This window comes from Brachyistius frenatus, unplaced genomic scaffold (genome assembly GCF_029030835.1).
Source record: "Brachyistius frenatus isolate BFR_SWC_R1_liver_20210118 unplaced genomic scaffold, ASM2903083v1 Contig_6, whole genome shotgun sequence".
Classification (NCBI taxonomy): domain Eukaryota; kingdom Metazoa; phylum Chordata; class Actinopteri; family Embiotocidae; genus Brachyistius; species Brachyistius frenatus.
In genome coordinates this window covers 2,203,017-2,229,425 of record NW_027210605.1, presented here as the reverse complement: position 1 = coordinate 2,229,425, position 26,409 = coordinate 2,203,017, and the positions used below count along the sequence as shown (strand labels likewise).

At 40.9% G+C, this 26,409-nt stretch overlaps 2 protein-coding genes across 5 annotated transcripts in view; one reads left to right on the top strand and one right to left on the bottom strand.

The window, feature by feature from the left end:
- LOC138636530 (poly(rC)-binding protein 4-like) overlaps window positions 1-18,207 on the top strand; it is a 36,113-nt gene extending 17,906 nt beyond the window's left edge. The window contains exons 6-14 of one of the 2 annotated variants that reach the window (XM_069724593.1): window positions 3,487-3,618; window positions 5,299-5,427; window positions 6,642-6,716; window positions 8,886-8,957; window positions 11,446-11,487; window positions 11,573-11,648; window positions 12,121-12,170; window positions 15,038-15,207; window positions 17,227-18,207. In XM_069724593.1, coding sequence (XP_069580694.1) covers window positions 3,487-3,618; window positions 5,299-5,427; window positions 6,642-6,716; window positions 8,886-8,957; window positions 11,446-11,487; window positions 11,573-11,648; window positions 12,121-12,170; window positions 15,038-15,207; window positions 17,227-17,572 — 1,092 coding nt within the window. In that variant the 3' untranslated portion in view covers window positions 17,573-18,207. Of the gene's footprint in view, window positions 1-3,486; window positions 3,619-5,298; window positions 5,428-6,641; window positions 6,717-8,885; window positions 8,958-11,430; window positions 11,488-11,572; window positions 11,649-12,120; window positions 12,171-15,037; window positions 15,208-17,226 lie in introns of both variants that reach the window. The other variant, XM_069724585.1, reaches the window with a different exon arrangement.
- Window positions 18,208-22,335: 4,128 nt separating this feature from the next.
- LOC138636439 (dedicator of cytokinesis protein 3-like) overlaps window positions 22,336-26,409 on the bottom strand; it is a 52,385-nt gene continuing 48,311 nt past the window's right edge. For all 3 annotated transcript variants that reach the window (XM_069724460.1, XM_069724469.1, XM_069724478.1), the window contains exons 53-54: window positions 26,122-26,204; window positions 22,336-25,257 (exon numbers count right to left, since the gene is read on the bottom strand). In XM_069724460.1, the coding sequence (XP_069580561.1) occupies window positions 24,649-25,257; window positions 26,122-26,204 (692 nt within the window). In that variant the 3' untranslated portion in view covers window positions 22,336-24,648. The remainder of the gene's footprint in view (window positions 25,258-26,121; window positions 26,205-26,409) is intronic.

Sequence of the window (26,409 nt, the reverse complement as noted above, 5' to 3'; positions counted from 1 at the left end):
TGTAATTCAAAAAACGTAACCAAGCAGTAACAGATTTTTGAGAAAAAGATATGTGATTAAATTACAGTTACTGTTCAAATTGTTGGTGACTAGAAAGATATTACATCCGACTATATTCGTTTGGGTAAAAAACAAATCAATATGCATCACTCTAACCAACCACACCGAGGCAGTTGGCCATGTCGTCGGATGACACAAAGTGATATTTAAAAAAAAAAAAAAATCCTTAAATTAGAGTTAGAGTTAGAAACTGCGAACATAATCAGCCCTATTTATAGTTCTATCATAAGTCAGCATGGAGTCGACCTGAGTGTAAGACTTGGTTTGAGGTCATGATCTGTTTCAAAGTTATATGGAAGAACTTTGAACTAAAGTTTGTCAGTAATCAGTGTTGAATACTGTTGGGAGGTTTACCCTGCGTAGTTTAAATCTATTTTTAGGATTTTTCCGCTCTATTGTCCACTTCAAAACATTTGTTAGAAAAGTAATCAAAAAATATGTCTTACATTTTCATCAGGGTAACTAGTCATCTGTTACCACTACATTTCAAAAGTAACCTTTCCCAACACTAGAAGCACGCCATTTATTGACACAACAGAGACATTCATTCAGTTTGTCTCTTCATTTCACAATAAAACCAAAAGGGAATGTTGGTTACAATTGTATGTCTCTTACAGAGGAAACCAAAGATTTGTATTTAGCATGCTTTTGAAAGAACTCAAAAGTCTTATTGGAGCCAAAATAACTTTTGTCAAATCTGGGAAAAAGTGGTAGAAGCCATTACACCACCACATCTCGGCCGTACCACTAATGTGTTTTTATTGCTATCGATTATATTCTAAACTGAAGTGGTGGAAGGAAAATATTTTTAGTATTTCCGAGCACTTGATGTGCTTTCAGACTCTGCAGAGGAAAATTTGGGATACGTGGATGAAACTGCTGTTGCAAAACCATGTGGACTTCTTTAAATGACATGATGTTTGTTGTGCAGCAAGTTGTGAGATCACATAATTTTTTCCTGGATGACACATGTTAAGTTCAGTTCATTAAAGTACAAATGTTACAAATTTGTATCTGTTAATGAGAAGGATTTGTACACTACTAATGAGTTATAGATGAAAGTTTCCTCATGCTATTAATTCCCACGGTGACTGTCCATCAGGACACTAATTAATATGTCGAAATGAGAGCCGTTGTCACTCTGATTTAGCATCACAGCAGACGCTGGCACAGGAACAGGTGGTCCCCGCTCAGGTCGGCAGCCTTCAGTAAACATATGCTGGCTGGGAGCACAGTACAGTATTCATTAAAGATCTTTCACACTCACCTCTTTTCAACCCTGAAACTCCTGCGTTTCCATAGCAACGTGCTAGCTGACCCCCTCTGCGTCTCTTCCTCCATAGTTGAATTATTGCATGTCTGACACCTATAATTAAAAACAAAAGGTAATTATCAGGTTTTTGGCTAATAAGTATTGGACTCGGTATTTGTTTCTGTCTCAGTAGTTTATGATTACGGAGCACGAGCTCACTTTTTTTTTTTCACTTGGCAGCTGATCACTTGTGTGAGCTGTTTTATGGATAACATTTACCCAACGTCTGCCACATTTATGCAAATACAGTGATTTGATCATCTGAATTTTTTTTCCCAATAAACACAATACACGCGCTACACTGTCGTACATGTGTTTTGCTCTCAGGTGTCGAAGCACAGCACACATCAAAGCCGCATAATCTTTCTGTATGGGAGTCCTTAACCCACCAGCCATACAATATGGTTTGGGGATTTAAGCTCAGGAACTCGTTGTGTGAGCAGTGCTTCTGTCACCCGCTGTCTTATATCCGCCAATTCGCTTTGAGAACAGGAAAGTATGGGAACATTCACAGTTGTTCAGATGTAACTCGTATTTTTAGATCAAATCATGAAAATGACGCCCAGAGTCTTGTGATTGTACAGAGGAGCTGCATGCTCCTCTTCTAATGAGACGAGACGTCAGAGAGCCTGATCTGCCTCACTAAATATAGATACGAGTAGAGAGGCACATCAGAATATGCTTTTTAAATAAAGTTCACAATTATTGGAAATATTGTGCCGTTCCCCTCATAAGCTAAATCCCCTGAGGCTACACATCCATGCCGTCCCCTCTTAAGTCAAACTCTACTAATTTTATTGCAAACTGGCCCCAACATAAACCGTTCAAAAACAAGCAGCATGCCTTGCATTCTGTCACACATTTGTTGTGGATTGAGCTCTGATGGGAAGAGAGATAGCACAGCGTATTTACATATCAAAGGTTTACAGAGACACTGTTCACTAATTAAAAGCTCTATCTCCACCCACAGCAGAGCAGATGGATGTTTGCTACCTGCACTATAAAAACACTCTTCAAATCGCTAAGGTTCTCGGTCCAAATCATTTTTCTAATGTTGCAAATACAATACATATAGATTACATAGACAGACTGCATGCACTCATTCAGTCCTAGGCTGTCTTTATCATCTGAAATTGTTCGTCATATATGTTGATTTCAACTTCTTCAGCAAATCAAGATACTGTTCCCTTCAGGTTGTACACCATTAAAATAATGCATAATTTTACTGACATTTTATAAGAAAGATTTGGCAAGAGTGAGAGTTAAATGACAGGATTATAACTGGTCTCATTTTTTTGTCCTTTTAACATACAAAAATATGACATTTGAGTCCGGAATGCAGTTAGCCTAGCATGAAGATCGAAAGCACGGCGAGTCAGCTCGTCGGGTTCAGTCAAAAGTGAATCAATACGTCCACCTCGTAAAACTGTCGTTAATTAGTGAGATGTAAAGATGTTGGTATGTTTCCCCCCCGTGAGCTCAGGCTCAGTTTTTTATCCAGCATATACAGGAACATGCAGATAAAGAGGCAGAGGTTAATGAGGTGCAGATGCGGGTTGATCTTTGTTCTCTCTGCCTCGCAGCCAAAGCTCCACCTGACACCTCCAGTATGGATCCCACTAGCTTTTCCTGATGTTGGATATTAATGTTGAAGCAGTAGAAATTAAGCTTGGCTGCACTGTAACTGCAAAACCGCGAGTGTGTAGAGCCTGCTTTGGTCTTTTTGATTTTGAAATAGCACCAATAGGCGGTGAAATGTTGACTCATCAGCTCATCATGATATGGAATAATTGGGAGAGATTTTATCTTTACTCATCTTTTACTGTTTAATTTTTAGTATTTACAAAATTCAGCCAAGTTACTGACTGAGTAAAGACTTGATCAAACTGAAATTATAAGGGTGTTTAAATTATTATGAACCTCAAAATGACCAATATAATGAGCTGAAATCAAACTTAGCTGCTGTTCAGTCCAAATCGTTGGAGTTAATGTGATTTATCTCTTCCTCCGTTTCCCCCTTGGCCCCTGCTGTCAGCTATTTTCCTTTAGGACGCTGTCTCCTCCTTCTTTTCCAGCAACATACACTACATTATTTTCCCCATATCTCACTCCAGGACCTGAATGTGCTGGTGGCCAATGGCACCATCAGCTCCAAGCCACCAGTCACCCTGCGGCTGGTCATCCCTGCCAGCCAGTGTGGCTCTCTCATCGGGAAGGGAGGGGCCAAGATAAAGGAGATCAGAGAGGTGAGCAGCCAGAACACAAATCTACTCTATCCTCTCAGTCCTCGCTGCAAAGACAGGTCTAAGACTGAAATATGAAAATAACAAAATCTATTCCTGGAAATGGGAACAGAAGCTGCAGCTGGAAGGGCCTGATATTCATCCTCTACAGTTTTGCTGAGTTTTGGTGCACTGCCCTATCCTGACTCCGCCTACCCGTTGCTCACAGCTTTAGTCTTTGCTGTGATTATAGTCTGGAAACCCTGTTTGAATTATGGTTTGGTCGGCCATTTTGGAGGACGGGCCAATCAGTGAACAGTTGGGGTGGCCGAGTGCTATGATTTTGAAGTCAGACATATTTTCCAACAATGGCGGCATTGGTAGTTTTGGAGCGTACTTCATGGTGGTTAATGCGAATTCGTTAAAGTTGTAGACTTTATTGAAAATGGGTCAAGTGCAAAAATGCCTTAAAGTGCAATACCACTGAGGGCCTGGCTACAAAAACCCTCTGGCTCCCATTGAAAAAACAAGTCTATTAATTTTTTCCACATCATTATTGTGTCATTTGCTAAATTTGCTCTTTCTGATCAGTGCTCTGGTTGTCCTTCTGAAAATAATCCCAAATTAATTTGATATTGGGGCTCAAAGAGACGCACATCTGGTTTGGCTGACATGCCTGGGGCGCAGTCAGTTTTACAGAATAGGTGGGCGGGCATAGTGTCCTTGGGATCTCAGTCATATCCACCCCTCAGTCATCCCCAACTCCTCCCAATATGGGCACTTCTGACTCAAAAAAATCAAGATGGTGACAGCCGAAACACCCTTTAAAACAGGCAGTTCACAAACCAATGAGTGGGTTAGTTCCAAAATTAACCTGAGGTCTAAGGCCATTCGGATCCAACAACTGGAAACAATCAACTATGGAGGGTACCCAGAGCCATATATTCACACACAGACTTTTGCTATTGCTGTGTATCTGCAGTAATGCATTTTAGGTATTACATGCTCCAATTCAGAATCACTGAAATTACAGTTTCACAACATACACTATGACTCAGCAGTGGCAACTTTGAAAAGGAAAAACAGTCCTGACTACATTTAGGCCCAGTTGAAACATTAGGATTAGATTTATCAGATCTGTTGCCAGAGACATCTGACTCTGTAACTATAGCTCTGTACCAATCTACAAATAGAATCTCTCTCATTTGAGCATTTACTGTCCCCAGCAATGGTAGCCGGCTGATTTTCTGCAGTTAGAAAGATTTTTTTTTTTGTCTTGAAATATCCGAAAGCTATTTTAGTTGTAGCTTTGATTTATTTCTTTGGTTGCTACAGCACACATGTTCAGTAGCAGAAACATTTATGTGATTCAACCACGGCCTCCAGAAATATGTTGATATCAGCAAGTGTAGCTAAAGCTTAAAAGTTTAAACTCAACCAGCACTCTTTGCCCTGATCTATCAAGTTACAATTAAGAGCATGACATCCTCTAATTGTAGATTTAATTTACCTGTCGACTGATTTGATGTTAAACACACTATAGTGCTGTTGGTCTCCTTCAGTATTGGTGGAAAACTGTAAAGGTCAGCAAATCCAGCAGAGAGGCACCGAAAGGAGCCGCGGCAATGTAATCACGACTTGCCTTATCTCTAAAATCAAACTAATCCCTTTTTAAATTTTTTTATTTACTCCTATCATTTGCAGAGCACCGGAGCTCAGATACAGGTGGCAGGGGATTTGCTGCCCAACTCTACTGAGCGAGGGGTGACGATATCTGGTAATCAGGACTCGGTAATCCAGTGTGTCAAGCTCATCTGCACAGTAATCCTGGAGGTAGGAAGCGTACCATCCTTCTCTTTATGCCATGCACCCACACCTAGCTGACACTTTGTCAGACATCAGCTGCTGCAGCTTTGTGAGCAAAATAATTATTGTTGCCATGTTTTTATATCACCAGCATGCAGTTATTGTTTATTCCACTGCAACAAAGGTTAATGCATTTTTAGTGGGCGGTGTATGTCTTTTTTGTTATGACTACGTTGCGTAGAAGTTGACTAAATTCAGAGTTTTCTCATTTAGGACAGAGAATACTGAAAAAGTACCCACATTTTTTTACTGTTTGGACCCTCTGTGCTGCAGTCTACCACGCGATACATCGGCTAGAGTCGAAAGGTGCTGTTTTCAGATCGGAACTCAGTATTCTCAGAGAAGACACCAAGTTGCTAACCAGAAACAAACTGGCCCACAGCAAAATCTGTCCACCTTTAGACAACAGCTCTCTTGAGAAAATCGAGGAGGAGATGAGAGAAAAACAACCCCAAGCACAATTTCTCCCTGTGTGTTCATGGAAGTGCACAAGTCCTTTTTGTTTTAGCATTGCAGCTGGACCTGACTGACTAATTGCTAGTTTGATCCAGTTTTCCAGGGCTTTCTTCAAAGGCTTGCAAGTTTCATTAAGATTCAGTGCCAGCAGCATCTTGCTTTTGGCTCCAAGATTTAAATTATGTAAAGTTATACAAAGAATTTGCTTCGACTGCTCTACATTTTAAACTCAAAAACTGTATCACTAACACGGCAGTTACTTGATAAGATATACAGTGTCTTTTACACAGTATAATCTTCTTTTCTTATTGGTGTTTGAAGAATTTTATCTGAAAATGTCTCCTTGTCAGTGGATGCTTGATTTATCCAGAGGAATAACCTCTGCAGAGCCTCAAGGTCTGATATATACTAAAGCTGAGAGCTATTATCCACAAAGAGCGCTTACTACACTCTTCAATTATTCAATGAATGATTAATATTATCAAAAGAAAACAAGGCAGGAAATAATGTTTGTGTCATTAGCAGTTTAGCTTGCATTAATTGATATTGTATATTAATGTACCATGGAGTTTAACACAGTTTGCACTCCATTTGCAGGCTTTCCCAGCAATCCTGTCTTTACCTCAGAATTGCAGTGTGGAGCTTATTTGTGTCTTCAAAGATGAATTCACAGTCATGGTTTGCCTAACAACCTCTGACCCCGTGGCCTGTTTCCGATTCCTTAGTCTCCACCAAAGGGTGCAACCATCCCCTATCGACCGAGCCCCTCACCAGCAGCTCTCCTCATCGCCGGGAACCAGGTGAGAAAATGAGATTTTACCACACACATTGGGGGGGGCTTATCAATGATAGACGAGCTCAGTTGTTCTTAAACCGCAGGGAGAATCTTCCTTTCCGGTGATAGGGGCTTTACAGGGGGTTCGACTCGGGGTGGGAAGGGGGGGGGGGCTAGATGTAGGTCTTGAACGAGCAATTGAATGAATCGGTTTTATGTTGGAGCAGTAAAAGCACTTTCAAGCTATCACATTTCAGGGGAGTAACAGAACTAAATGCTGAGTAGGATGAACAAATTAATGACAGGTGAGAATAGAAAAATAGGTAATGACCAGTAAAAAATAGGATGGTCTTCCTCACGTGTTCACTGCCCATATCCAAGAGAAAAGTCTTTCTGGCACTGAGCAAAGTGAACCTATTCATAGTTCATCTGCACAACACAAGCTCATGTAGAAGGTGAAAGGAAACATACATTATATCTCGTGTTCTAGATCGAAGAATAACGTGAAATTTGGCTTGTTTTGTACTAATCTCACAAATATAAATAAAGGTTTAAAGCATGCAGGCATGCTTGCATTTTATTTAGCACAGAAGACGAAGTACGTCTGAGGCTGATGGGATTACTGTTAGTCTTTCAGTTTTCTGATTATAACCCATTGAATTGAACAAAATTAAAACCTGATAGTGGGAAAAGTTGAGAAATCATTAAAGTTATTACAAATCCATGTATAATCAAATTACCTACAACCACATGCTAGACAAAAAAGTTTATAGGTTTACCAAAGTCAAATGGGACAGAGATTTTTATCCCCAGAGCTCTGCCGCTAAAGGATTAGAGCTTGGTTACTTTTATTGCACTAACCGAATTGATACGGTACTTTCAATTGAAAAATGCCTCGTTATTTGCTACCAAGTTTTTATACACAGGCTTCATTCACACTGATGTTTTTTTTTTCTTAAAATGCATAACGTGTGACGTTTACGCAGAAGTAAATCCAAGTAAACCGGAGTTAGTGAGCCACATCATTAACCTTCCGTAGTGCCTATTTTAGTGGTGCCCATGTAGATTAAAGATGACTCGGGTTCAAATTAGGTAAGTAAATCTTACATTAGGACGCATTATTTCACTCTTTTCACAGTATTTTTTGGCCACACAACTTTCTAATTTGCCTGGGATACAGTAACTAGAGGCCTAGCTAGTGCCTGGGTGTTTAGGGAACATTGGTAAGTTGTAGCTACAGAAAAAAAAAACCTGGGTTACATTCTCGCCCTCTAAACTACATAAACATTAAAGATTTCTACTGTTATGTGTAATGTGACGGTATCGGTATTGACATTTATTTTTTTATTGATACCCAGTCCCGCAACTCTAAAAAATTCGGAGAACGCTTGAACCTGCATTCTGATTTACATTAAACTACAAATAGTTATTGGAGAATGTTTGCAGGAGGTATTGCCAAGGATTACGTCTTTTATTGGAGTCTTTGATAACTCCGGTGCTGAAACAAGACTCATGTCGAAGGTCCTCAGTGGGGGATCGGGTGTTTTTTGTGTGTGCGAGTGGTGGGGTTGAGTGGTATAGATGCTGCCGTTTGAGAAGGGACAGATATCCACCCTCCCATGGAGCGAGTCACAAGATTAGCAAGTGAGTCTGGAGACCTGCCGTCTCCTCTGGCTTCAGCAGCAGCCAGATATTCTGCATAGCTGTCAGCAGTTCTGACACTGTTTGTGCTGCCTCAGGCTCTGGTCAATTTATGGAACGGCTTTGTGTTTTTGATATTCCTTATAATAAGCTATTAAATTAAAGCCACGATCCTAGTGACTGGGCTTTAATGAAGGTTGCACAGTGATAAGGAATGTTTGTACAACGTGTCAAGGAGAAAATGAAGTGGATTGGAAAAAGGTCTGTGGATGAGTCATAGCCTATAAGCCTGTTAGGTGTGCTAAAGTGTCAGAAATGCAGCCTCGAGAGCCCAGCTCAGGTCAAATTTGTTCTGTAGCAAAACCCCAGAAAAGAAATTGGAACTTTTTTATTTAAGATTTTCACATCAACTTTCCTGCTGCAGGTTTTCAGCTTGTGAGCACATATATTTACTGTCACTAATCATCACCCCTAATGCAAAAAGTAATTATAATAATGACAAAATGTTGGCAATGAGCTCTATTTTTTTTCATTTGTTGCTATGTGTTCGTAGGTGTTTGAAGCACCGGAATTTGCACCGCACCCTCTTTACTCAGTCGCCCAGGGTGGCCTGGACCTCCAGCAGGTAATCGAACAATCATTCATGTGAAGTCCTTGAATAAGCTCTGTTTGGTCTGAATATAAAAATCTCTCTAGAAATCAGTTCATTTCCAAGCTAAAGCATAGGAACGAGTTTCAGGGCTGTGAGGCTCTGAGCAGTGAGGGAAAGGAGGGGTTGTGTGGTATGTCCAAAGTTACACAGTCCATCATATGGCATGAGGCATTAAAAACAACAGCTGAACATAAGCTGCAGCTATTGTTCTAGCCTGTCCATAACCCCTCCTGAAACACGATGCCATCACACACCACAGCTCTGCCGTCTCTCTTTTAGTCCTGCCCAGCTCTGCACCAGAAACATTTCGGCTTTGGGAGTATTCCTCCCATGACAGCAATAGAAGATACTGTCATAATATCAGAATGGAAACAACAGCCTCTGATAAAACAGCCCTAGACTGAAAAAAAAAAAATCTAATTGCGGGTATTGTTTTCTAAAGAGTTCGCAATTTAGATCACTCACGCTGTAAATGGTTGGATTATTGCAATGAATTTGTTGTGTGTGTGTGTGTGCTTGTTTGTATAAACAAAGCTCTAATGTATTGACACATTGTAAAGATGAGCTCCCCTCCCCAATTTATGACCATATAGGATGGACTGGTAATAGTAGCCAGACTGCTGGCGTCAGGCAGAATTGAGTTAAGCTAAGTGCTGTCTGGTCAGGCCATAACTGTAACTAGGGAGGGCTGCACAGGCATCACCCTTTCTAATTAGGATAGATGGATGGATAGATAAGATAGGATTGATAAGATAGACAGAGAAATACAGAGAGAAATATATATATATATATATAGAGAGAGAGAGAGAGAGAGAGAGAAAGAGATAAATAGAGATTTAGACATATAGGCAGAAAGATATAGATATATAGAGATAGATATATAAAGGTATATAAAAAAAAAGCTACAAATATATAAAGAGATGTAGAGCTATACAGAGATATATAAGGAGACATACTTAGAGAGATGACTTTTGAAATTTAGTCATTTAGATAGAGATATAGAGAGACAGACAGAAAGAAAGGGGTATATATATATATATATATATATATAGATATAGATATAGATATATATGTAGAGAGAGAGAAATATATATAGAGCTATAGAGAGAGAAATAGAGCGCTATAGCTAGAGAGACTGACAGACAGACAGTTAGATGTTGGTGGGAAGTGATGGTTAGAAGAGGAAAAATTATAACATCTGCGTATCTGCATTATTTAGGATAAAGAGGGGGTTTGGGTGATATTGAAGGTAGAGATGAATATGATGTCAGCATCAGAAAATAGGAGAGAGAGGAAGCTTTGCTCTGGTAAAATATTGAAGGTGACATTATTGTATTTAAGATGAATTAATCAGACACCATCTTTACAGCTTGCTAAGATTGACATTTTCTACATTGTATACTTTGCGTTGCATGCAACCCGATTGCACCTGAATTACAAAAAAAACCAATGTATTTTCCATTTACCCCTCGTGGTCTGACATGGAGGCAGTTTTAGCTATTTGCCCTGGTTTTGAGATACTTGAGCTTTTAGGTGTCTGTTACCCAAATACAATGACGGTAAAGGAAATTTCTGTAGCTCACAGCATTCCAAAAATTGTATAAGCTCAAAAACACGTGTAATACTGTTACCAGCTTAATAATGCATATAAACAGTTTTAACTTCTGTAGCTGCTACAGACAATGATAACTTCCTTCTATTAGAGGTCTCAGACAGCCTGACTGTAAAACATTGATTAAAAACAATGGCTTTTCATATTCTTTACATCATTCTTTACATGTTTTGTCACCAAGCTCAGTTTGTGGCAAAGAAGTATTTCTGTACAGATTGGGTTTTAATAAATTCAAAATAAAAATTGGTTGATTTGTTGCTGTTTTTTTTACACATTTAGCAGTGGGAACTGTGAAAACTTAAACAATGAGGATGTAAAACCAATATTAAAAGAACACAAAGGGGAAGAAATCCAAGAGCTGCATGTATTTAAAAAAAAAAACTACGCCAGTTTCACAAAGCAGTCTACTGCCATTTTTAAGTGAAACGACTTTGTACAGATGAAATAGTCCTTGTAAAAACTGTGCACATTAGGTGTGTGGATTAGCCAGCGTAACATGTCCCAACAGAGATGCTGCTGTTCAATTGTAATGCTGTGAGCACCACAAGCAAAATTCCCTTGACCTCCATTGTATTGGGGTTCAGGTAGAAATCTCAGGAAAGGATATTTCTAAACACAGACAAACAAAACCCGAACTAGGATGTCTGCATTGATAGAACCACTAAAAAAAAAGTGAGTTTTTTACTATTGGTTGAAAATATGATCCTCTGGCTTTCTATATTCTTTTTTATTTTTTTTATTTCAGACAAACAAGTATGTATTGACTTCCATTAGGAAACTGCAGATTTATTGCCTGTGTGTGATGGTTTTATTACTCTACTTTATCTAATGTAGGATGCCCTCTTTCAGGCCTACACTTTGCAAAACCAATACGGCATTCCACACTCAGAGGTATGTCTTCGAGTATTACCATCTAATATAAGATAGTTTACGGTTTAGTGTACTCTGACACAAGTTCTTCCTCTTTGTTTTACAGCTGGCCAAGCTGCATCAGCTGTCAATGCAGCAAGGCCTGAGTCCCATTGCCCAGCCTGCTTCGACTATCATGCCTGGTACGTTAACATTAGTCCGTTTTCTTGATGTATTTCTCTGACGGTCAACGACGGCCTTTTTCGATGTGTGCAACACATCGTAGATATTCAACCTGCCCAGATGTGAGGAGTAAAGGCTCGCTGTCATTAGCTGTACTGATTATGAGCTTGTGTCAGTGAGGAGGGAGGAGAGGAGGCTTTATGGCTCTCTTACATCTTCCAGTCTGAGAGAGAAACTATTATGTGAAATGATATGTTCAGCAGAGTCAGAGAACTGGGGGAAAGAAAAGAATAAGCGCTGTGTTAAATATCAGTCCATTAAAATGGAAATGAACTGCTTTACTATATCTGGCAGTTTTCTGCTGAAATGTTTTAGTTTTTTTTCCTTTCGGTGCGTCACTGGTGGTTTGAATTGCTTCACTGACTAAAGAAGTTGAATGAACACTTTAAATGTCAATTTTATTCAGTCGATGCTTGTATTTTCTCTCAACAGGGATGGACTCAAACTCTCAGACATCTCAGGAGCTGCTTATTCCCAATGATGTAAGGAAAAGCAACTCATAACTTTGGGTTTCTGATTCTGTATGTCGTTAGTGTTTTTCCCATCTGAACAACAAGAAAAAAACCAAACAGGATTTCAGTGTTCATCTCATGTACACAGCACAGGAGCAGGTGAATAGCTGCTACTGCAAAAAGATGTCTGGCGTGACTTCAAAAGAGACGAGAGACGTGTTGGCAACTTGCTAATTATCCTCATTATTCCAACCTCAGACTAACCCAAGGTTAAAGGGATTTTGAGCCGATATGGATCCTTTCGCATTATTGTCTGGGCTGCAGTTTGCAATGTCTTAGAGTGACTCCCATGAGTGTTCAGTAAATCCTCTCATGTTCCCTGACCTACTTAGAAGCTGTCTGCTGTGAAAACAGCCAATAAGAAAACAGCCAAAGATCCTTTCCCTCTTCATTTAGCCTCCGCCAGGGTTTGATGAACAGTCTCTTCGATCTGAGAGCAGAAATCACAGTGCAGAGATTCATTTCAAAATCAAATCTGACTACATTTCTAGTCAGATGATCAGTCCAGTGTTGAGGGTTGGCTGGTTTGGTCTGAAAATGATGGCTTTTTGTTGGAGCAATTTGCTTCTTTCTGACTTCCATTAAAAAAAAAAAAAAGAAATAAGAGAGAAAGTAAAACAAATTATGAAGCCATTTATAATTTACCATTTAATTTTCGTCTCATATGTCCAGAACCAGAACCATTCACGAGAAATTAAATGTTCCGCAGAACATTAAAGGATAGGGCTGGTGTTTAAATTCGTCAAACAGCTGGGTACTGTAGTGTTTAGACTACTTTACTCAAATGGGATCAAATCTTGTTGGGGGCTATTTTGACCACGGAGTAATACTGTAAATACTAGCGAGTATTTAGCAGTGTGGCGGTTCAAAATACTCCCGCAGCTGCAAGTTTCGGCAATTAAAAAACAGTGGTAAAGACAAAAAATGATTTCACTTTGCTGTGTTTGTTGTACAATAAAGGGAAGAGAGAGAAAAAAAACAAGCAAGAATTGGATTGATTACTCAAATGTTTCACTGTACTGTGTAGGACATAGCCACATCCCTTAAACAACATTTCTAAAATGCCCGAGGGCTTTTTTTTTTTTTCCTTGAGTAAACCCCCACACAGCGAGCAGCACAATGCATCAGAGGAACGAGAGAGTCCAGTGCTATACGTGACAGGGACAGCTGTAAGCTCCAGCCATTGTTCCAGAAGAGAGGACTTACAGCCATGACTGAGCCTCCCTCAGCCCTCTGTCCTCCCCCTCAGGCCAGGACACACTCCGACCACACAATCCTGCCCTGTGCTCACATACTGGACGCTGAAGGAGACTCGTGCGCACACACGGACGCATTCAGAAACTGCTTACACCCAGTCAGCAGTGCACTGTGCTTCTGCGGAAGACGGAAGATTTATCCGCAAGAAAAATGGCATCAGCTTCGCCATTCCTCTTCCTGTGTCCTTTCAAATGACTGGCTCAGCAGGAATTCAACCAAATATAGGCCACTTTCAGTACAGTAGGGGACCAGGAGCGCCGTGCAGCGTTAATGTTAATGGAATTCTTTGGAAAAAAATAATCGCAAAAAAAAAGAAAAAAAAGAAAGAAGCTTACTTGAAATGCCTCCCGAGTCATTTATTCAACTCTACTTTGCTGAGCTCAAAGTTGTTGTTGTTTCAGATTCTTTGAGGTTGTTGATGCAGAAATGCTGTCGTCTGAGGTCATACACACCAAAGTGGGCGAGTTGTTGACAGCTGGTATCTTTTGACAGCTGGTGTAAAAGGCCAGCGGAGATTTTTGCTCTCAGCGGGGTAGAGACATTATCTCTGATTTGAAGTCTGTTGTGACCATTGTCTCTGGAGTTGCTCTTTAGGCTGGCTGTTCTCTGTGCCCCTCCTCCCCTTAAATATACTGCTGAGCCAATAATAGCCAGGCGGAGCAACCAGGTCGCTGTGTGACAGATCAGACATTGTGGAACAGGTCACTTACTTCTCAGGAAAGGAATGTGAAATGCGGGGAGGACAAGTGCAGCACAACACCGCATGTGTGCGTTTCTACCTATACGCCAGCCGCTGGTAGACATACTACAAGTACTACATCACTGTCTGGCCCACTGGTTATATATATTTGGCAGCATAACCCTGTCGCCTGAGCCCTGACACCCTGCACTCGAGCTGGTACGCAGCCTCAAGCTCCGGTTCTGCTAAATATCTACTGTCGCTAATAGGCAGGGGTCCAGGTTGGCTAATGAAAGCAGAACAAAAGTGATAATGTAGTTTGGAATGCAATAAAACTCGCGTCACTGTCTAATCTGCTCTCCGCGGAGAGAACACTCAAGCCGATGGGACTGTATATCATATATTTGAGTTATTTTCCCATTATGTTTTCCATTAGTGCGGAGATGCATCTAGCTGGCATGTGTTTGGGAAGTGATTTGTTTGGGAAGTCATCACCACTCTGAGGAATCAATAACCTTTTAGCCACTCAGATTAATGAGAGGCAAATGTGCCTTCTCTCATCTCTTTTACCGGTGTGCACGCAGTAGCAATTAAGGAAGACTTGAGGGTGGGGGAGGAGGGGCATTTGACATGCATGATGGATGACCAGTCCACTGAAGACAAACAATGTAATTGCAATATTTGAAGTGGTTTACATAAAGTCAGCTGAACGGCAGTGCAGAGTTGTTGTTTTTTTCCCCAGTGTTTCCACAGCCTTTTGCCCTTTTCGTCAGAATCACTTTCATCGACAAAGCAAAGGGGAAAAGCTGCGTTCAGTAAAAAGATTTATTGAACTCTTCTTTTACAGTTATTCATTTCTGCATCAAACTGACCGATCCGTCTCACCTCTGATTTTCTGCAGCTGATCGGCTCGATAATTGGCCGTCAGGGCACGAAAATCAACGAGATCAGGCAGGTGTCAGGAGCTCAGATCAAGATCGGCAGCCAGCTGGACGGGACGAGCGACCGTCATGTCACCATCACAGGAACACCAGTCAGCATCAACCTGGCCCAGTACCTCATTACCTCCTGGTAAGGCCCAGTGACACGCACTGCCGTCTAATGATTGGTTGCGAGTGTGGGACTGAGAGAAATGCATTGGTTTAAAAGGGTCAAAAGGTGAAACTTTAAGTGATAATGAGCAATGTCCTTGTGCTGCTAGTAATTGTGCTTGAGGGAGTGAGCAGAAGCTGGCTTGTACCCTGCGTTGTATAGCTGCGTCTTGTTGGAATTCAGTTAATGCCGTGCAGCTCTGACACCTTCTGCAGGTCAAGGTTTTACATAAAAACATTTTGCAAGACAAGACATAATCTTAGGGTAAATAATTTAAGAACAGGCTGCAGAATAAATCTAGCACCTGAATGTAGCGAATACAAATAAAACGGAATTTAATCATACTGAATGCAAATAGAATAAACCAATGAACAGAGTAAAAAGAACAAAAGCAAACGTGCATATAAAGAGCTTATATACTTCCTATTTAGTTTTTTTTTTAAATGAAACCATGTATCAGTCTTTTCTCTTTGAGATTTAAGAGAAGAAATATCTTATCTCTGATTTTATCTGACATCCTGTAATGGCAGTAATTCTTGTTTGGATAGTCCTTGAGGTAAAGAGAGAGCTGTCTCTTAATAAACACGGCTGAGGAGATTGGAGCGATGATTTATACAAGCACTCGCCAATAATTTTGTTTCCTAAAAAGGGAATCAAAAGAGCCTTTCCATATTAACTCTTGTGGTTTGTCGAGATTGGTTTTATTTTATCATTGTCTTGCATCCTTCAGACGCCTTGGTTACATGTGTAAAAATAGATATAATAGATAGTTACTAAAGCCCAATCGACACTAGCTTCTGGGGCTCATGCTGATATTAAAAAAATTCCAACATCAATATATTGGCTTATAGTCTTTATACATATTTATACTGTATATATAGACACACATTGTTTGCACTGATCCCTCAAATGCGGTCACCAGTACAGCCTGACCTATACTGGATTTTTGCCAATACCAATTTTAGTGGTAAAAAAAACAACTATATATATATATATATCAAACACTGAATAAATGTCCAATAATAATTTCACTAATAGTAATCGTGAGTTACTTGGAATGGTTACATTTTTTGTAGCGGTGAAATGTCAAAAACATTTAGCAGCACCCAAGGGTGTTTCAACAGAATAACCAGGGGGCTTGTGCAAATTTATGTCGTGAACTTGAGACAGAAGAGGTTCTGTTGTTTAGAAGAGGTAGTCTCTTCAACATTAAGCAGAAAAAAACAAAACTATTGTGCCGTACATTCTAAGCTGCCCACTTACAATTTGACAAGTCAGCCGAGTTGAGTCAGTCTGAGACGAGCCAGTTCACACTGTTTGCACCTTCTTCAACAATTTCGACTCGTTTCAAATCTTTGGTGTAAACTGGGCTTTCCAAAAAGTAAAATAAAATGTGGTAGGGGTTGTAGTGCATAGAATAAATACATAATAGAAAAATGTACTTTAAATAAAGGTGTTTTACAGAACAAATAGAAGTAATGCATATTTTTGTTGTTGTGGACTTCTGAAACATGACATCGGTTCAAAATCGTGTTTACAAGCAATGCAATTGCAATAAAATCAAGTTATATCATGTAAATATGAGCTTTTAAAGAAGACCCCGGGTCAAACTTGCAAAACATCACGGTTAAATGAGAACACTACGAGCCTCAAGCAGAAAAGAGGAACAGGCTGTAGGGGTCTGACAAGTACATTGCTAACTCAACACACCCTGACTGTTTTTCATTTTCAGATTTGACTCAAGTGACCTCACCTCAGAATATGTATCAGACTTTGCACTACTCCTTCCAGAGCCACACAATGCTTTTTTCACATATGCAGTAATACTCCTTAAGACTTGCAAACAGACTTTGATACGTAACATTGGTGGAGTTCCCCTTTAATAATGGTCCAGAAACTTCCCCCAGTGTTGCAGCAACAGAATAATCCTCTAATCTTCCTTCCTTGTCCTGTTTCCATGTCTCCTTATCCTTTCTCATCCTATCATTGCCCTCGTAGTTTAGAGACAGCCAAATCCACGGCCCAAGCAGCCACCATGGCAACCCCAGTCGACCTCAACATGGCCTTCACCCAGCCGGCATCCCCAGCTGCCTCCCCCGGCCCCACCCTGGCCACTGTGGGCGGCCTGACCCCGGCTCATATGCTGGGCACTCCGTACGGTGCCATGCCCCTCTCCGGGCTGCTGGGGATGAAGTCCGTCCCCTTTCTGACTCTGTCCAGCCCCGGCCAAGCCGTGGCCGTCACTGCAGCGCCCTCCCACACCACTCTGGCTGCCTACACAGCCAAAATCTCCTCAGCCAACTGCATCAAAAAGCCAGAGAGACAGAAGTTCGCTCCCTACTGATGTAGTCTCTGAGCTCCGTGTGCGGAGAGTCAGATGAAGGACAGCTGCAGTGTTCTGTTCACAAACGCCTGATGTAGCCATATCCGCTGGCAGAGATGCTCTTGACTTTTTCTTCTATGACGCACCAAGAGAGACGAGACCAATGGAGGTGTGGATAAAGCTATTAAAAGTTATTCTAGATAATTTGTGAGTTTCCCATGAATTGATGGACTGCTTTCATCGTCACCTCATCACTGTTATTGATCACTAAAAAAATAGAAAAAAAAAAAAAAGGGCTGGAACCTCACCTGAGAGATACATGTTTAACTGCTTTCACATGTGCATCTCAAGTTAGAGATCAGCTAAGTATTTATCCTTCAAAAAAATTTGTAAATTATACTCAGATGATAAATGCTCTACTGTATGATGCTTTTATACAACATGTATGTTTGTCTCTTGAAGTTTTTAAGAAAATTTGTAAATGTCTGGGGGGTGTTTCATTTTTTTTTTTTTTTTTTTACATAATCTGTGCTCTGGTACTGTACCTTACTGTTCAGTGTTATGTCTGTTTTGTTGGATTTTATTTTGAATGTGCAACTTGGTTAATCTTTATTTATTAGTATTTTTCTCAATTATTAAAAGTCTTTGGTTCCTGATATGGTGGATGTATCCGTCTCCTCGGCCTTTTCATTTGTAGACCCACATTTGAATCAGATTAATGCAGCAGAACAGGAGCACATATTCGGGGGGGGGGGGGGTGTACACAAGAAGATGCAAGGTTATTTTTGTTTTCTCCCAAACACCCACTTGGATGGCAGCTTGTCATTTGTTACCAGAATTTATGAGACAACGCTTTTTACATTATTGTGCTCTTGTGCCCCAAACAATAACTGCAGAATGTGTCTCCTTCACAAAGGAGAAAAGAGCTCTGCATGCACGCCCAGCGAAGCACTGACATGCATCTAAGTGTGCAAACACAGATACAGAGGCACATGCTGCTCGGTGTGGAGAGTACACTCCTTGGAAGTCCCTTAAGACAAAATACAGTGAGGCTCTGAGGACAGAGGAGTTTGTGGGAGAAAAAAAAAAAGGCACAAACAAAGGAAGAGAACTGGAAAAAAATGTGAGGCTCCACAGCGATGCCATAACAATGAATTTCAGTGTCTGCATCAGCATGCACCACAGCATCATCATCCTCAGGAGAGGCAGCTAGGATCCTTTCATCCCAAACTCCTCTTTTTTTTTTTCTTCTTCTTCTTGTGACTGCATCACGGATATGCGAGACACTAAGAGAGCACATTCCTCACAGTTACCAAAGACATTCATTTTCAGAGACAAGCACACAGCCTGCATCTCAACTTCAATGTCTGTCAGCTGAAGTCCAATGGGATGTGAAGCGAAATGTACCCATCCATCCATCCATCGTTATTGTTTCATTCTAATTATTTTCAATCCGACAATATTTTAATGTATGCTATATTTTCAAACAAAACTGAGTCTGATATTTTGTAATATCCTTAAAGGACTTATGACAGGACTTTAACAGTATACTAAGTAAGGGCTGCACAATTCTGGATGAAATCAAGGTTTTCTTGCTTAGAATTGAGATCCCAATCCTCTCCAGTTTTTTCCAAGATCATTTTTATTGCGCTCATTTACCTGATGCAGAAGGAAATCCAACTTAAACTATGATGGTGCCTGATGTTGGACCTGCGCATGCTTGTTGTGGTGTATTTGCCACAACCTGCCTTTGTACATGCCTTCCCTACTGATTTTGACCGTAACTCATTCATACAGTCAGAAAATATTCAGCGCTCTTCTAGTACTAATACCACTCCTAGTGATTAATAAATATATTCTTTCATTTTGAAACAGCAGCCTTACATGGTTGTTAATCAGAAACAAATTGAGGTACAACTTCACCAAAACATCACTCCACAAGAGCAGTGTCTCTCCGAATGCAGATGGCCTCATCAGCTCTATCCTACTTATAGACGCATCACATTAATGTGAAATATACACTAATTGGCCACCTGACTTCATTAGGTGCACCCACTCAACTGCTCATTAAAGTAAATATCTAATCAGCCAATCAAGTGGCAGAAACTCAATTCATTTGGGTATATAAATGCATTTAGTCAAGAGGATCCGCTGAAGTTCAAAGCAAGCATCAGGACGGAGAAGACAGGTGATTTAAGTGACTTTAAACATGACATGGTCTTTGGTGCCAGACTAGCTGGTTCGAGTATTTCAGAAACTGCTGATCTTCTGGAATTTTCACACACAACCATCTCTTTATAGACACTGGTCTGAAAAAGAAATAACATCAAGAGAGTGGCGGTTCTTTGGATGAAAATGCCTTATTGATGGCAGAGGTCAGAGAAGAATGGCCAGACGGGTTCGAGCTGATAGAAAGGAAGCAATGACTCAAAAAAAACACTCGTTACAACCGAGGTATGAAGAGCAGCATCTCGCGGCACATCAAACCTTAAAGCTGATGAGCTCCAGCACAGAAGACCAAACCAGGGACCACTCAGGAAACTGAGGCTACAGCAGGCACAGACTCACCAAAACTGCACAATGGAAAATTGGAAAAACATTGCCTGTTCTGATTAGTCTCTAGTTCTGCTGCAAAATTCAGCTGTTAGGGTCCAAATTTGGTGTAAAAGACATGAAAGCTTTTTGCCCTATATCAACAACTCAGGCTGCTCGTGGTGTGGGGATGTTTTCTTGGCACACTTTGGGGCTCTTAGTACAAACTGAGCATTATTTAAACACCACATCCCTTTATGACCACAGTGTACCCATCTTCTAATGGCTGCTTTTAAGCAGGATAACACAACCATAGCCGTGTCGCAAAGCTTGTATCATCTCAGACTGGCCTCTTGAAAATGACAATAAGTTTCTGTACTGAAACGACCTCCACGGTCATCACATCTTAGTCTAATAGAGCACCTACGTGATGAGGTGAAACAGGAGATTCACATCACGATGGTGCTGCCTACTAATCTAAAGATAGCGTGTGATGCTCTCATGTTAATACGGAACAAAATCTCGAAAGAATGTTTCCAGCCCCTTGTTGAATCTAGACCACAAAGAATTAAGGTTGTTTCTGAAGGTTAAAGGGGTCCAACCTGTTCCTGGCAAGTCAATGAGAGTATAATCTTAAACTGCACATCTGCGAACTCATCAAATCTAACACTATGCGTGACATTTACACAATTACTAGTATTCTCTGTGTTGCTACCGCTGCACATCTCACATATTGTTTACTGTGTACTGTGTACATTTGGAAATACTGTGTAGTGTATACTGTGTACATTTGGAAATAGCCTCACTTGGGAATTCATTTGATTTAATTTTTCTGAGGCCGTTTCATGGTTAATTCAATGATTTGTATTCTAAGACGATGATGGTCCTCTGGCAATTTTGTTAAAGATGAATTAATTTTAAGGTGAAAATCGAACAGTTTGTGATGTGTTGAAAAGTAGCCTAACACAGGAGCTGTAATTTGCTCTTTAAATTCAATGAAGCAAAAGGGAGCTAAAATATTTTTTAAAAAAAGAATAAATAAAAAAAAAAAAGAATAAATAAATAAACAGTAAATTTGAAATCGAAGCACAGGTCATATTTCATTGCTGCACAAAATTTGTGCTTTACCAAACAAACTATTAAAACCCAAGCCTGAGCACTTACTGAGAGGCTGTGATAAGTCATCTGATTTACTTCACACAAATCAAGCTCAATTATCTAAATCATCGCATTACCTGGAGTATCACCTGCTAGGTTGTTGTGTATGGATGTGGCTCTTCCTCGGCAGCGGCCTCCTCTTCTTTCACCTGTAACACTGCAGCTAACATTAATTACGTTTTTGCTCACACTAGCATCTGCAATGTTACTTTTGAATTTTTTTTTTTTTTTTTTTTTAACTTACAACATTTTGTAGCATCAGTCTCGAGATTTTTTTTTTTTTTTTTTTTTTATTGTTATACTTTCTGATCTTTTCCGCTCCATTGTTTACCGTTTGGGCCCCTTAACCATTTGCATTTTTTGATTCCTTATCTTCATGATAGCTTCTTCCGGTCTTAATTTGAATATTTCCCGCCTGACCTCGGACGTCGATGGGCCGATCCACTTGCAGAGATGGGGGGGGGAGAGGTAGCGACGGTAGTAGCTCCTGTACCTTTCTTACCGTCAACGTATTTAGCCCACCTTGCACCGTATAACCCCGAAATAGATGGACTGTTCCAACATCTGTCCCCACACACACACACACACTATTTATTTCTCCACATTACTGGTGTCTTCCCGTCTCAACTAGGTGGACCAATCCGTCTGTCATTTGCGTGTCTTTGCTTCGCAATATTCGAAGAAAGATTTGTTCATAGCTTAACAGATGATTTAACTCACTCCGGTGTGAACTACGTTTGCCATGAATGATCAAATGCAACTTAAATCCCAGCTGCATTACCACACAACAGACGACAAGATGTGTTGCACGTGAATATCGAAGCAGGGATGTTAGTGACAGGATTGAAGTGTGAGCTGATGAGAGCAGGGACCTTAGCTGTCACTTCTTTATCTGTGGCGGACCCGAGGGTGGTGTGACATGCTGTTATCTACGCACACACATTCCAAACACACTCACACGGCAATGAAAATAGCACAAGTATCTGCATCCCTACCACTTTAAGCGTCACTCTGGTAATTCAGTGACAAACAGCGCCCTCTACCGTCGACTCAATCAACTACTCAACCATCGCAGAACAGAAAATGAGGAAGAGTTAGAGCTGATAAAAGATTGTCTTTAATGTTTGGCATTGTTAATGAATTCCATACCACAGCAGTTATGGGAGTAGGAAAACCACTTTTACAACCAAACACTGTTCATGCTAACACCATATGTACAGGAAAGCACATTGAAAAGTGTATAAAGTATTTATATGAGAAGACTCATAGTCAAGAACGGTGGAGACAGCCACAGTCTAATGGATTTGTCTTTTTCCAAACACTGATTATAGATATTTATCAATTACATTGATCTCTGGAGTACATGTATATACACATAACAACATTAAACCTTTTTGGGGCTTCTGCAATAATTCTCAAAAATATTTCACAATACTGCTGTATGTACAATAACAGAATTTACATTGAAAAATTCTATTGTACCTATATTTTGAGTATCACTTCAGTCGCCAGTTATTCTCAATGCAATCAAACTCACAAGAGATACTCACGTACTGTATATATCTAATAACCTTCGGTTCAACTCCATACAAAGTACAACAGCCTTAAAACCCAGTACCCGGGCCTCCTGTCTTGGTACGGATTCTGAAATATGTTCACACAACTGATGATCTCACATACAAAAATAGATGTTGTCTAGTCAGCTGACAACTTGATGTACAGTAACACAAAGCATCCACCTGCAAAAAACAACCAGGAAAACAAGTAATTTTTAAAATATTAGCTATATCCTTCCAACCCACAACATGACAATAAACAGCGCTGTTCTTCTGCTCCACAAATGAAAGTCAACGTCTCCGTCAGTCTGCGCGTCAACGTTCTTCCGAAAAACATCATCATTTTCCAAACAACAGAAGGTGATTGAGAAAGAGCCGCAGGCAGAATAAGAAATATTAGCGCTACAAACCAAACAACAATCTGAAACCAAAGCGGGACGAAACCATACAAAAACATCAGTAGGTAGATATCTTTTTCTTTTTTTTTTTTTCCTTCAGGGAGCGTATAAGTGAACAGAATGAAAAGGAGAATGGCTGTCACTAAATGAGCTTCTCATAGTCCAGATGAGAGGTCAAACTGCATTTGAGTGCACTTAAGGCAGGTAGGCGATTCCAACGCTGTCTGTGTGGGCTCCTCGACCGGCCAGTCAGCCGTCATCAGACGCAACACAACGCCACTGCAGCTGTCCAGGTCAGTCCTCACTGCTTAACATGGTCTAACAACCATACAGAGAAGGAATATATGGAGGGAAAAAGAGAGAAAGAGGGAGGGAGGGAGAGAGAGAGTTCTATTGGTGTTAGTTCTGAGTGTCCAGAAGGTGGTTGAGGTGTGAAGTGGAGAGTCCTTGTTCTTCATTCACTGTGAACATGAAAGCTGACAGGTGCAGGACCTGTCATTGTCCTCAGTTTCCCCTCAGTCGGCCAATTGCTCTCGTTCCTCTCGAGATATCTTTGTCACACAAAAGAGACAAATAGAGACTTCTTCAACAGAGACTGAACTTAAAGCACTTAAACAAAAAGAAAAAAAACTAAGATTGCAGATTGTGCAACAGAAGTAGAACATCTCATCTGAATACATTCACGTAGGTTTCCATACGCATGGTATGGATGGGAAAATCGCCAGTGACTGAAGTTCATGTCCCTTGAGATGCCGGTCCAAGAGTTCAACCTTAGAGACCTGTGATGTATGACAGCCCGGCAGCAACACGTATTAGAGTGCGCCATTTGATATGATTCACTATTAAGGAGCACTTAACAGTGTTTTGAAACATAATGGACATAAGCCTTTGAAAACACTATAATGTAGCAAATTTATCAAAATAAGAATTCATATATATGAAGCATTTAAAGCAGAGAAGTCACTTCTGTAGTTTCCTTGTGTTGTGAAAATGACATGAAAAGCAAAGTTAAGGGTGTTCAGAGCTTGTACTGCACCTGGGATCATGTTGGTTATGATCATTGTCGTCATATTTCACAAAACTGTTGTCATATTATTCTCAAATGAAAAAACATGCTCACAGACAAGTTGTACAATTGTGTACAATCAATATCAATTTTTGAACAAAGTTAATCTGTGTCATTGTTCAACAGATATTTTTCTTTTAATTCTATCTAGGAGGCCACACGGAGCAGTGACGGCAGTTGTGCCTCAAACTGTAGCTTCATTGAGGTTAACTCCTTCTTTTCTTTCCTTCACTGCACTGAAATTCAAACCCAGAGCATAAAAAGTCAACTGAACACACTCCCCTGCTTCTCACCAGACTCTATTACTGCTCCTTTTACTCAGTGCAAATGAAGGGAAGAAGACAAGGAGAAGAAAGGTCTGACAAAAATCTGGCTGAAGCCTCCTCATTACTGTGCCTCCTCGTGCTCTTCGCTGATGCACTGCTCCCAGGCGTGTTTCCCCTGGTCCTCCCTATGGCCGTGAGGGGAGTGGAAGATCCTGCGGGGCAGCGGGATGGGCTGAGGTGTCAGCTCCTCCTCGGGGATGCAGCCCTCTCTCAAGTAGGGTTTGGGGGGCACGGCTGGAGGCTGAGGCCTGCGGTAGGGGATGTGATGCGGCCCGTGAGTGGGGCCGTGGTGATGAGGTGGCGGTCCATGGGAGTGGCCGTCCAGCCCGGGGTGGGCGTGAGCGTGAGGGTGTGGATGGGTGTGCGGGTGTGAGGCAGGGCTGCGGTAGTGGAAAGGGCGGACTGGGTCCATGGAGTCGATTTCTGGTCCGCCGTAGTGGAGGTGTAGGTAAGGAGAGGCCAGGTACTCATCAGGCGGGGACCACAGGTGACTGGGGAGAGGCTCTAAGGCATCGTTCCTGATGGGACCAGGTTCAGGATACTGGCCTCCGAAGTTACTCTCACTCAGAGAGGAAACACCGCTGCTGGCGCTGCCCGACAGAGTGGAGTTACTGCCCCCCAGAGCTGATTGAGGACTGGTGGGGGAGCCGGGGATCGGGTGGAGAGGAGACTGGAGAGGGTGAGAGAGACGATGGCTGTCACAGCAACAACTTTAATTTCAGCACTCCTCATGCTGCCTTCACATGCAGTCAGAGATACAGGAAATAAAAACCGCAGAAGGAATAAAAAGTGGACTAGTTCGTCATGCTGAACTGTTAAAACACCGAGTCAATTGAATACGGTGTAATTATGACTTGCCTGCAGTCTACACTCAATCATCAGGCATTTTGGGATTTGTCATTCCACTGTGTGTGTGTGTGTGTGTGTGTGTGTGTGTGTGTGTGTGTGTGTGTGTGTGTGTGTGTGTGTGTGTGTGTGTGTGTGTGTGTGTGTGTGTGTGTGTGTGTGTGTGTGTGTGTGTGTGTGTGTGTGTGTCCGTGTGTGTGTCTGTGTGTGTGTGTCTGTGTGTGTGTCTGTCTGTGTGTGTACAATTTGAGAATCAAAAGCAGGGTTACTATGGAAAATGTTCAAATGTGTTTTCCAACACTGAGTTTCCATTTCAGCATCATATCAATGAGGTATCCAAGTTAATCGAAATATAAAGGATGACAGTGAAAGAAAAAAAAGCAGGAGGATGAGGAGGACAAAACGAGGGAGGACTACATGAACTATGATCTGTCTGAAATTCAGTTTACCATTTGAACATGAACATAGTAAAACCATCAAACAATCAAACGCTACGTCACTTCAGTCTGCTTCAAAAGCGGAAGACAAATCACGAAGCATGACTGAAATTTCAAACTGGAAAATTTGCATGATATTCCAAAACCGAAAGTTCTAGCAAAGCTGTTTGTCTGATATGTTATCTTGTCTGTTGTAAAGTAAAAATGTTGGTATCTGACCAAACAGAATGATGTTTAATTTTTGGCTGTACCTTTCTGAGAGAACGGACAGGCAGGGCTGGAGGAGGGTCGCTGTTCTGGTGGTGAAACGCATCACAGTGCATCAGGAAATGTCCTGCAAAGAGAAGTTAAATTCATCAGTGAGGAGAAGGACTCTGGTTAAAATAAAAAGGGTTTTAAAGCCTGTCTAAATTTCACAAACTCAGATTTTACAACTACACTTCAGTCTAAACCGTCAGCTGCTGTAGGAGATGAATCGTCTGCTAAGCAATGAAATAAGTTTAAAATATTATTACACGCTCCTACCACCAGAAAAAACT